Raw genomic sequence first — 13612 nt, 5'->3', positions numbered from 1 at the left:
CTCTTGTTGAGAAGAAAAAAAAAAGAAAAAAAAAGACAAATAAGAAGGAAAGACTTTAGCAATCATAGTATTTTGTTATGTTAATGCTTCGAATAATCTATGTTTCTTTTCTTCACACGTGTTCTTTTTTTGGAACAACCGTTCTCTAACCGATTCTCACGAAGAGGTTTGGACCTAAAGAATCGTTTGCTTGTGCCACTTGTTTTTAACTCTATGTTCTTACCTTATTTCTAACGTGCTTGAAGCAAAAGTAGAAGAAGAAGAAAAATGATGAGGAGAATTACCGTGAGAGAATTAACAGGTGTTCTTTACCATACGATCTTCAAAAGCATACTTTTACACGTAAGAAAGAAAAAGACAGAGAGAGAGAGAGAAAAAAAGAAAATTTCTTCCATTGTTTTCAAGACTACGTATTAAAAATTACGCATTAAATTATTTATGCATACTGATTGTTCGTATTAAACAATAAACTTAAGGGGTTATAGGATGTTACGAAGCTCAAAAAAGACGTCTTTTTATGAATTTTTTATAGAAACAGTTTATATTTTTTAATTACAAGTGATGGTAATTCAAATAAAGCCTTCTTTTAAGAATACAATAGCGCGTTGATCATGTAAAAATATTGATGTGCACCGCTCCTGTAGATGATCTCCCGAACGACCTCCAAAAAAAGGCGCTTAGCGGTAATCTCCATTTCGTCGGTTTGAATTATCTGAAATCAAAAAATGTTGTGGATTCTTTTAAAGGATAGATTAATTCAGGTATTAAACGGAAGGAATAATAAAAATTTTGATTTTTGACGAAATGGCGTCTATTTGAACAAAATTTTTCGTTTCTGACTAAAATTTTCGCTCCAAATTGTTAAAAAAAAATAGTAATAATTTTTTTTAAATTTATTCCTTCGTCCAATACCTGAGAAATATATTTGAAAAAATTGTGTAAAAATTTGAGACCGATCGGTTGCGCTATTTCTGAGAAATTGCGATCACCGACTTTGAAAACACCGTTTTGAGAAAAACGCGTTTAAAGTTTCAGAAGAAGTTTACACATAGTTCATGGTATCATCTATTCCAGGGCCATAAGAGGGACCTTTTGCCATATCGGTAGCTTCTAATAAGTCCAGCTAGTGTTGTCGTCGAGCCATTCTTCCTTCACGCGTGCTTCCATGCGCTCTCGCGTCGGAGATCATCACACGCTCTGCGTCCTCTTTTTCGACATAAGCATGAGCTGCGGTGCCTAATGAAAGTCCTAATGCACTCATAAAGTACAATAATGATTTTGTACCTTCATTAAGGGGTTATATACAGTTAGACGGCCGAAAAAAAGTGAATTTTCCAGAATTTTTTCTGAGAAACCTTTTAAATTTATTGATCCAAAAATTTATACACATATTATGGTATCTTTTAACTGTATTTTAAGACTTAGTACTAGTAAAAATATTTATTTGAAAAAGAGCTACAGCTGATCTCCAGGAGCTCCTCTCAAAAAAGACGTTTTGCGGTGACCACTATATCTCGGAACTGGATCATCTTAAATTAAAAAACCAAACAGATTTCGTTAAAATAATGTTAAATCTAGTAATTAATCGAAGGAATAAGCAAAATAAAATTTTTTGACAAAATGGCGGTTTCTCAAAAAAAAAATCGATTCTTCACCGAAATTTCGGCCTTAAATTGTTTATAAAAAAAAAATATCTATCGGAGAGAAAAAATCTTCGATTAATTACTAAAAAATATATTTAAGAAGGTCGTGTTAAAATTTGAGACTAATCGGTTTAGCCGTTTTCGAGTAATGTTGGTCACCGACTTTGATAACATCATTTTGAGAAAAACGCGTTTAAAGTTTGTACCTTGTACTTCCAAGCACTCTGAAACGCCTTTTCAAATTAGCTTGTAACTTTGAAAATATTCACCGGAACGATATGAAATTTTCTGTGTGTATTCTTAAATATATGTACATTAAGAAAATAAAATTAAAAAAAAATCGATTTTTTGAAAATTCTAACTGTATATAACCCCTTAAACATGCCAGCTGCAATGTAAGCCGCTATTTCAACAACTTTAGTGCCACATAGAACAATTTTTGGAGTTATTTTCCATATTAACTGATTATAACTCTCATTATTGTTTTGTGTAAATCCACCAACACACCTTTCCAATAATTTAACGTTGCTAAGGTCTTCATAAATTGGGTATATAGCTTCAGCAACATCAGCTGGTAAAGTTGAATAATCATGGGTGTAAGAAGATAATTTATCTGTTGTTAGCGCTTGCTGCCAACTACACCATTAACACGATTTTCACACTTATCACACACTACAACGATTTAAAAACAAAATCCACGGGGGAAAGCATTTTCAAATTTTATTTTTCCGTTACAAGAGTCACATTTTACCTAATCACGTATCGCAGCAAAAACTTAATATTTAGATAAACAATATCTTGTTTCTGCTGCCTATCGTATTTCATGATATTTTAATTCATAGACTTATCGCAGGATCTGTTGCACAGAAATTGAATATTATAAAAAATAATAAATATAAAGTTTATCGTCTACAAAAGATTTGGTACTGGAAATTCGGTACGGCGAAAGATTTGGTACTGAACGCACGATTTTACGCTCTGACGTGGCCTCACAAATTCAGGTATATCTCCGAAAATATTTATCGGATTAGCTTCAAATTTTTAGAGAATATACCTAAATATATGTACATTCCGAAAATGCAAAAAAAATCGATTTTTTGAAAATTCTAAATTCCTATAACCCCTTAATTTTTGATTCTTCGATCAAAATTTTTCTACGATTTATTTATTGAATTATTCATATCGTCGTTGGATCGTGAATTTCAATCGAAGCTGAAAAATATTCTTTCTTTCGACCATATCATGAAATTTTTTGAACTATGAACTTCAACTTTGATTCGTTTCTGGGTCAAATCAAATCTTATTCAAGATTGCTACATTAAAAATGGCGGATAAATCTTAGCCGAGTTTTCGTTTATTTCAATACATTGCCAACTATGCTCAATGTAAACAAACAAAAAAATCAATCATAGAATTATGTTGTCCGGTCAAATGAATGAACGAATGAATGAATGAATGAATGAATGAATGAATGAATGAATGAATGAATGAATGAATGAATGAATGAATGAATGAATGAATGAATGAATGAATGAATGAATGAATGAATGAATGAATGAATGAATGAATGAATGAATGAATGAATGAATGAATGAATGAATGAATGAATGAATGAATGAATGAATGGATGGATGGATGGATGGATGGATGGATGAATGAATGAATGAATGAATGAATGAATGAATGAAAGAGAGGCGCCTCGAAAGAAAGTTTCCATATATATAGGTAATTTGAATGATGTTAGGAATCAAGATAAAAAAATGAATAAAAATAAACAAGTTCATGATATTTTTAAGTACTCTTTGCATAAAAGTTTTTAAAAAATTTTTATTCTAGGAACAAAGTCTATAAGTATTTGTCAATTAGGTGAATCCAGGTTAGAAAAGAAAGAAGAAAAGTAGAATTATACATTTAGGGAGAAAGAGGGAGAGAGAGAAAGAAAGAGAGAGAGTTGGACAACAGGTGGCCGAGTTAACTCGACTTTTCGTACTTGGCTTTTAATCCTCCACCTCCTCCTCTTTCCTCCTCGCCCCGCCCAACCACATTTTCCTCATCCTTTTTTTACTCCTTTTAATTTTTTTTCTTAAATATAATCTTTGATGAAAGATTCATTAAAAGCTAACATTAACCAAGCATGTCTAACAATAAATGTGAATTATGTATGTAAATAATTAAATTGACGATTAGAAAAGTGGTTCTCAAAATGTACACCATGCCACTTTGGGGTGATTTTAAAATATTATAATATAATTATATAAGTTTTACAGGTCATTATAACAATTTTTTATTTCAAGTGAACATTTTTCCATTTCAAGATAAGATTTTTTCATTTCAAATTAACAATTAAACAACAGTTAGAAATAAAATAATGAATGATAATTTAAAAAACTAATTCACATAATGTGCAATGTTAATTTTTAGAATCATATTTAAAACAGTATTTTTGGAATTAAATTCAGAAAAATATAATTGCACATAAATTTTAAAAATTAACATAGCACATTATGTGCATTAGTTTTTTAAATTATCATTCATTGATTTCTTCTTCTTCTTCTTCTTCTTCTTTCTTCAAAATAGGCACAATTGCCTGTTTCTCATCGCGACTCGCCAGGCGAGTCATCGGAATTTTTTGAACCTTTCCTAGGTTTTTTACGTCCGGCAGGAGGTTAACCTAACCTTTCACAATCCTCATCCAACATAACCAAACTGAGCTATTCAGTCCACCTAGTGATCATGCAGGCGGATTAAAATTCATTGATTTGAAATGAAAAAATGTTATTTTGAAAGGAAAAATTTGCACTTGCAATAAAAATTGTTACAATCACATGAAAACACAAATATATATATGTGGGATGAACGCCTCCATGCCAAACTTATTAATCATTCGTGGAAAAGAATTGGTTAGTGGGTCCTGGATAGCTCAATGGACGAGAGCAGTCGCTTGAAAAGTGAAAAATCTGGGTTCGAGTCCCAGCCCCTTTTTTTCATGAATCTTATTATATAATTTATAATATATAATTATATAATAATTATATTAATATGATAATATATTAATTATAATATATATTATTATATAATAATATTATATTAAATATATAAATATATAATTAAAATAAAAATTTAAAAAACATTGAAAATATATATTTTATAATATAATATATATTTATATATAATAATAATAATATTACATACAATATATTATTTATTAAAATTATAATACTTATACATTATATAATACCATTATTCAAAATTATAGATAAAAATTAAAATTTGAAAAAATTTTGACTCATTTGAAGAAATACTTGCTAAATGATTGTTATCCGTATAAAATTATTATAATAATACGGTAGCATACTTTTCACTTGAAATGTTAGTCAATTGAAAACAAAAAACTCATAGGATTCGCGTACCAATATATATACATATATATCGAGTTGCGTTGTAATTCAAGGACAAAGGAAGAGAAACAAAAGCGGTGTCACAGTGTAAGCTGCGTGCATTGAATGCAAAAGTCCGTGATTCTTCAGGTATTATGCAATAATACCAGTGCCCATTTAAGGTTCGCTGATATACATCGTTCGATTGACATTGACTATGCCATGTCGTTAAACCGATCAAGTAGCATTATTCAAACACTATAAGCTTGTTTTATGTTTTTTTTTAATTTGATTGTCAGTAAAAAATAAAAGAATAAAAAAATCTTTCATTAAATAATCTAATGTAATATATGTACATATATCTGCATTCGCATAGGTTTCAAATATCAACTTCTACTTGTATTTAATGTCAATCATGTATTCGATGATTATGAAATCATATTTATCAATTGAAAGCCATAAACCATTGATGTTTATTAAGATTGAAACAAAAATATCAATATTAATATAAATATAAAATATTGAACAAATAAAAACCAAAAGAACATATTTAATTTAACGTGAAATAATTTTTATTTTTTATGAAATTATTGATCGCAAAAATTGTTGAAAATATATCTTTTTTTTGTCATACCATGTGTTGTGCGTACACATGTTTTGTGTTACCATGGATTTTCGTTCGCTTTTTTCAAATCATCCCCCATTCTAAAGAAGTTTTTTTCAAAAACTTTCTTCTTACACGTCGTGACCCGACCTTAACATTCTACAAGATAAAGTTGACCACAAATTTGTTAACGTATTGTTGACCGGTCACGAGTTAACTCGTGATGCGCTTTTTTCGCATCATGCTGTTTAAAAGAAAAACGCAGCGAAAATAAATATTACAATAGTAAAAGATTTTTTTGTACTATTGTTATACTGTTTATCATACGAAGAAGAAATATTCAAAATCTAATAATAAATAAAATTTATTAAAAATTACTTATATTGTTTTACTTTTCAATTCAATTACGAAGTAATAGCCGGTAACATGAGATAAATTCTTAAAAAAATAGCCGGTCAACAATATGTTAAAAATTAGGTAGATAGATGTACACATCATCTGGTTCCTCAAATTCAGATTTCACTATACCTACTCTCACATATCGTCTGAACGTTTTCGTAATATCCTGTTAACTTTGTTTCTTTATCAAAAATAACTAACATAAGAGAATGATTTCTATTTCTTATTCTCTATGAAATTAGTGAATTGTTTAAAAAAAACATATAGATGTACAAGTATTTCCGATCATTGACGTTATGTGAAAATCTGATGTCATAATGTCTCTTTAAACATAATAGAATAAAACAATAGTCTTAAGTAATATCTACGTATGTGTCTACGTTTAAAAAATAGTTATACTAATGAAAATATTCTTTTATGTTTCAGGTGAGTATCCGTACCTATGAAGTAACCATAATTAGGACAACTCAATAAACAACAATGTAGGTAATTAAATAACAATCTAAATGAAACATCAGATTTCTGAGTAATATAGTAAAATGAGTCATAGGGTTAAACCACGCAAAGAAATGATCTTTAATCAAAAATCACGAATACTCGACGATTGTTTACAATAATTTACTTGCACATGTAATACTACGCGATCTGTGAAGTATCACAAACGTATTATTCTCGAACACGGTAAATCGGCAAAATTCAAAAATAGAATAAGAAAGAAATAGATATATGTGAGTAACAATTTAGACAATAACAAATCAATCTAAACCAAACGTCAAATTGTTCCGGATAAATATACCAAAATTAGTCATAGGATTAAGTCAAGCTAAGAAATGATTTTTAATTGAAAAGAATAGTCGACAATTGTTTACAATAATTTACTTGCAAATTTAATGCTACGTGATCTGTAAAGTATCACAAACGTATTATTCTCGATCTCGGCATTTCGGTAAATTCAAAGATGGAATAAGGAAGAGAGAGATAGAGATTGAGATAGAGATAGAGATAGAGATAGAGATAGAAATAGAGATAGAGATAGAGATAGAGATAGAGATAGAGATAGAGATAGAGATAGAGATAGAGATAGAGATAGATAAAGAAATAAGAAAAAGTAGAGAAAGAGAGAGAGAGAGAGAGAATGGAAGAGCCTTGATGCGTGGCGGAGGCCTCGCGGTGTTCAACGAAGCTTCACTTGAGTCTGTAATCATGTCCGGTTTCCTCGGCATCGCTTGGTAATACTCAGCCAACGATTTTTAAAGAGACACACAAACACACACACACATACCGGTGTACGTTCGTTTTACGAGAACCAGTAACAGCGACATGCGAATAAATTGCTATACCTTCGAGATAAACTTGTTTTAAGACGAACGAACAACGGACAAACAAATAAAACAAAAATTAATCCGAAGTAAAACACCTTTCGTGATATATGTCTCTTTTGATTTAATTCAAGGACGCATCATATATCTATTCTATTTTTGTTTTTTTGTTTTTTTGTTTTTAAAGCCAACAGTATTAACAATAATGGCAAGGATATGAGATTTGAAATATTATTTGAAAATTTTGCTGCACAAAGATCGTATTATCTTTCTTTGTCTATGAATTATTATGTATAATTCAACGAAATCAATTAAATCGATTTTCTTACAATATGATCGATTTAAATACGATTAAATATAATAAATTGAAACACACGATCGTAATAGTTCGCATCTTCGTGTAGAAATCAAAAGTGTGTTACATAAATCGTTAGCAAATCGATGTCGTCCTAACGAATTGATTGATCCCATAATTCCTGGATCATGAATCACTGGTCACGAATGATCATCGTAGTGAATGATGTTTCTTGTTATGTTGCTAACAACTAATAATAATATTGCTGATAGAACAATCGATGTCGTTCTTCGTTGAAGCATCTCACAAAGTTACTTCGATATTATATTTTTCTCCGGTTATTTTTTAATACTCTAATGCATTAATTTATCCGTTATATTTTCTTGAAATAGAAAAGAAAAGTCCTTCCATTTTGAACGTATAAAAAGAAGTTTCGGTTTGCTTTATACTACTACTACTACACTACTACTAATACTACTACACTACTACTAATACTACTACACTACTACTACCACTACTACTACTAATACTACTACACTACTACTACCACTACTACTACTAATACTACTACTAATGCTAGTATAGTTAGATGGAATCGTCAAGGTCAACCGGCCTACCGTCAACACTTTTTGTCCTGCGGTTTCCTTTTTTCTTTTTTTATTTTCTTATGTTATCTTAAAAGCATTTTCTTGAATCATATCTTCGTCGTAGTCGTCATAGTCGTCATCATTATTATCACATTATCATTATAATGATTTACCCTATCAATACTTTTTTTGTAACTCTATGTACATAGAAGAAGTAATCATTTCTTAATCATGCATCAAATATTTCCCTTTAACATAAGAGAAGAAAAATTAAATTTCATTATCGAATGATATAAATATTCTTGATTTTTATTCCTATAGTTATATTTTACGATTAAGAAAAGAAAAATAAATAAAAAATAGAAAAAGGAATCAACATCTAGCCAGGTAATTAAAGCAAGTATATCTTGATAATATTAATGAACAAAAAAAAATTAATAGTATCTTAAAATGATCTAACATTCAATTATCCAGATAAATCTAATTACTGAAAGATTTCAAAAAATTGAAAAATTATAATATTCTGAAAAATTAAGGGGAAAAAATAAAATGAAAAGTGAGAGAGAGATAGGAATAAAATATGTTAAAGCTTAGACTTTCACTTGAATGGAGTTGTGAACCCCTATTATCATTCTCGTACACAAGACTCGCCACAAGAGTATAAGCTCGATCCCAGATTCTGATTCCCATCCAGATTCCCATCCCAGCTAAGTAAGGCAGCAGGTAAAGAAAAAGACTGAAAAAAAGGATAGTGATGGGGATGCTCATCTTAAGAAAAATTTTCTATCTGTTCTTTCGTTTCAGTGATGTGTGCTTCTGGTTTACCAAAATCCTGAAACGTTGAATATTAAAGAAAAGAAAAAGAAAAAGAAAAAGGGAATTCTGTGAAAAGGAAGAACGGAAAGAAAAAAAGGGAATAAAGATCAAAAGGAAGATAAATAGAGGATCTCGTTTATGCAGGTCGAAATTGGGTCATGACCCAGTAACCTACATATAATACTGACCAACATTTAGGGTTCAAGTTTTGTGAAATACTATTTTAGGTTAGAACTACACGTGGTATAGTCAGTCACGTGTTCCACATATCTTCTTTTGTACCTTTCTTTCCTACCACTACCACTACCGCCATCATCATCATCATCATCATCATCATCATCATCATCATCATCATCATCATTATTATTATTATTATTATTATTATTATTATTATTATTATTATTATTATTATTATTATTATTATTATTATTATTGTTATTTAATTATTTCTCTCCGATTTCTCGGGCATATTAGCGTGTCAGACAGGCCTTTTGCCAGGTCTGACAGCTTTAATCTTCATAGTTTAGGAAGGCTCTGGTTATGTTGCATGTTTTTAATATAACCGCCTTTTGTATTTCTTGGTGTGTGTTTGGGTCTAGTTGTAGTTGTGTGAGATGTGATTTAAAATTATTCGGTGTAATTCCTGTTGCATATGTGATGAAAGGGATGATGTGTACCTTTTTTTGTTTCCATATTCTGTGTATTTCTTGTGCAAGTGGTGTGTATTTTTCTATTTTTTCTCTGTATTTCTGTGTGATGTTGATGTCGTTTGGTGCTGAGATGTCTATTAGGTATGTTGTCTTGTCTTCTTTGTTTGTAAATGTGATGTCCGGTCTGTTGTATTTTACTGTTTTGTCTGTGTGTAATGTTGTGTCCCAGTATAGTTTGTACTTTTCGTTATCTATTATTGTTGTTGGTGTGTATTTGTAGTATGGTGTTGTAGTGTTCTCCAATTTGTATTTGTTCACTATTGCTTTATGTATGATTTTTGCTGCGGAGTTGTGTCTTTCCGTATATTCGGTGTTTGCTATTATTTTACAACCCCCTGTTATGTTATTATTATTATTATTATTATTATTATTATTATTATTATTATTATTATTATTATTATTATCATATATATGATGATAACATACATATATATATTGCACAGTTTCATATATATGTATGTATGTTGCGTGTAAACGAGTAGATGCGAATGAACCTCAGAGTACCGGCGAGACTGCCAAAAATGAGTCATCATCGCGGTTTCTTTCCAGGAATATCGTTTTGCTTGCGAGAGCAAATGACTCGCAAACGCAGCCGATAACCTTGCACATGTTTAAACGTATATAAAATTTATATATATATATATATACGTATTATCGAAGATGTATAAGTAAGTAAATACCAGAAATAACTAATGCAGATGGACGGATAAGCAAGTAAATTAGTGAAACAAGGATACGTTCATGTACGTGTATGTGTATTTATGGATGAAAACGAAAGAGAGAGAGAGAGAGAGAGAGAGAGAAAGAGAGATATTTTAACGTTTCTAAAATCGTGGAAGAAACGAACGTTATTACCGACTAATATGAGTAAGCCTTCACTCTCGCGAAATGACGTTTCTGACGCCATGTGTGACATTGTAAAATACGATTCGCGGACGATTGTGGGCGACTGAAATGTGAGATAAGTGCGATCGAGTGATATATATGTATATATAATATATATATGACAATGATTTAATAATGGCCATCCGTGTATATACTATAATACATATATTAAATTTGAGTATACAATAAGTATCTAGTTATAGATATATATATGGGGCATTTCACGTGAAGTGGACAACGAAAAAAATGTGAGGTCGTGGATTTTGTTCATAATTAGCTTGATTGTACTTCTATGGAACCTCAATAATTATACATCATTATTTTTTTTTTTTTTTTACTTAGTCACCAATTTATGGGGCTTCAAAGAATTGACAAAATATGAGGAATAGATTTTTCGAATACTATTAAAAGAGTCAATCTAATGGATTATATAAGAAATAAATCGTGTTTATTAGAGAATATAAATTAATTTACTTGGAAGTAAATAAAAATTTGAAATTGAACTTTTTTTCGTTTAGTAAACCGGAAGTTAAAATTAAAAATGTGAATTTATTAAACTTCGCATATTTTAATTTTTTTTATTTTTACTCTAACAAAAAGCTTGTAGTGTAGAAATATTATGCAAAAAAAATTGTAATGGTATCTTGATTCGTTTAGAAGATATGAACTAAACAGTACGAAGGTTCCGTAAAGCGCGCTGTAAATACCATTATTGCATATATATATATATATGCAATTTTTATACATATTTTTTTTCTTTTTTAATTTTTTTCGAGTTAGGTACTGTTTTCCTTCTCTTATTTTTTTCAACATAAGGATTATTTCAATTTTTCGGGATTATAAATGTAAAGTTGACGATTAGAACAATATCATTTAATTTTCATTTCTAACGTTCGTGGGTAGAGTAATTTAATTTATTATTGTTTCATTTATCAAAAAAAAAAAGGATAAAACAAATCACATGTGTTTATTTAAATTTATTTTCTTTTTTTTTAAATTCATTTTATTATTTTTTGTTTGTGATTATAAATGTTTAGATTGTATATCAAATATTTTCCTTTTTCTCTCGTTATATTTTAAACAAATTTTTCCATTATTTACGATCTCTTTTCTCTTACACTTTCTATAATCCGTTTAAAATATTACGTACTATTTTCTCACGATATGTAAAATAATAGTAAAGAAATGATCCGGAAAGAGAGAAAGAGAAAGAAATAAAATAGAAATATGTAAATCTTTCAATAATTAAACGGAAACGGGACAGGATGTTGAGGGTTGATAATACAGTTGCATCCTTTGCATTTAATACTCTCCAATTGTCAGCTAACGAACCGAACAATAGAATTCTTCGTATTTTTGCGATGAAAAAGATGAAGAAAAAAAATTAAAAAAAAAAATAAAAAGCCTCACATTTGTTTAACCAAAAAAAGAAGAAAAATAAAAAAAAAATAAACCTACGTGCAATATATTCTAAACAAATTAATAAAAATTGATGAACTATTGTCCTACAAAAATATAAAAAAAAAATAAAAATCTATATAATATCGGTAATAAATAATTTTGTATTTGTCTCGTGCACGCGCACGCACACACGTAGTGACATACACCCGAAGAAAAAATGTGACTATAAAATATATGAATAAATAATAACTTCTTTCTTTTTTTTTTGTTTAAATAAACAATCTATTTCAAGCGTATATTCTAGAGAAAAAAAAATAGAACTTTGAGTGTGGGAGAAAAGAGGAGCGTCCTACTAACTGATGGACGTATAAAGAAACACAGAAAGAGAGACAGAATGATAAAGACAGACAGAAATGGTAGGGAGGTGCATCATCCAAGAGGCGAGAAGACCTTGACGAGATGGCAGTCGTTAGTCACCGATAATGTTACTAACGAGACGTTCGAGTGCGCGCGTACGTTCACACGGAACGTATATACACAATCATCTATATATATATATGTATATGTGTGTATGCTGTTATGTATGTTTGTCAGATATACGTTCGCACGCAACGTATTACACGCATACATTCATGCAAAATCATGAGAGGAGTTAGCTCTCGTGCTCTTGACACTCGGTCATTCCATGTTGCACAATCGGCCTTTGCCAGTACACATTTTCTTCTCGGTTTTATTATTCTCCTTTTTTCTTCTTTCTTTTTTCCGTTTTTTATTTTTCTTTTTTACGTCCCTTCTTTTTCTACTTCTCTATTACGATCTGTCTGCTGTATAAATAAATTTTTTTTATTGTTTTTATTTATTATAATAATAAATTATTATTATAAAAATATAATAATAATATAATATATAAAAATAATAATTTATTATTATTATTATTTATTAATTTATAATTTATATATTACTCGATTATAATATAATACGATTTATTAGTAATAATAATAATAATAATAATAATAATAATAATAATAATAATAATAATAATAATAATAATAATAATTTTTTTTTGATGGTCTGAGAATGCTATTCTTTACGCACTAACCCAGGGGCCCCGCCCGCCAGTGAAACCCATCACTATGTGAGTCCCACTGCCCTGGAGTGTCAGGACTCACCTTTCGGCACTACCGACTAAACTCATATCAATCTTAGTGGCATTTTGAGCCATCCCGGCACTGACTTGGGAGCATTACTTCGGGATGGCGCCACTACATCAGGTCCCTTGAAATAATAATGATAATAATAATAATAATAATAATAATAATTATTATTATTATTATTATTATTATTATTATTTTTTATAATATTTATTATATATAATAAAATATATTATTATTATTATTATTATTATTATTATTATTATTATTATTATTATTATTATTATTATTATTATTTGACAAAAAAGAAGAAAATAATTATAGCAACGCATGAAAACCTTGATTACTACTGACATTAAAAACATAATTTTTTTCCTCCCACTACTAGCAATAATAACAAGCTTACCCCTCCGCAATTGGTGATT

General features: G+C 29.4%; 1 protein-coding gene across 2 annotated transcripts in view; it reads left to right on the top strand.

The window, feature by feature from the left end:
* Positions 1–13612, top strand: part of LOC149032468 (uncharacterized) — a 155619-nt gene that overhangs the window by 125544 nt on the left and 16463 nt on the right. The window contains exon 4 of one of the 2 annotated variants that reach the window (XM_089172957.1): positions 6450–6495. The exons of the other annotated variant lie outside the window; for it this stretch is intronic. Coding sequence (XP_089029083.1) covers positions 6450–6469 — 20 coding nt within the window. The 3' untranslated portion in view covers positions 6470–6495. Of the gene's footprint in view, positions 1–6449; positions 6496–13612 lie in introns of those variants that run through there. 2 annotated transcript variants of the gene reach the window in all.

The sequence above is a fragment of the Polistes dominula genome, unplaced genomic scaffold (genome assembly GCF_049000335.1).
Source record: "Polistes dominula isolate Pdom_NZ unplaced genomic scaffold, Pdom_raw_medaka contig_22, whole genome shotgun sequence".
Classification (NCBI taxonomy): domain Eukaryota; kingdom Metazoa; phylum Arthropoda; class Insecta; order Hymenoptera; family Vespidae; genus Polistes; species Polistes dominula.
This window is presented reverse-complemented; position numbering and strand designations above follow the sequence as displayed.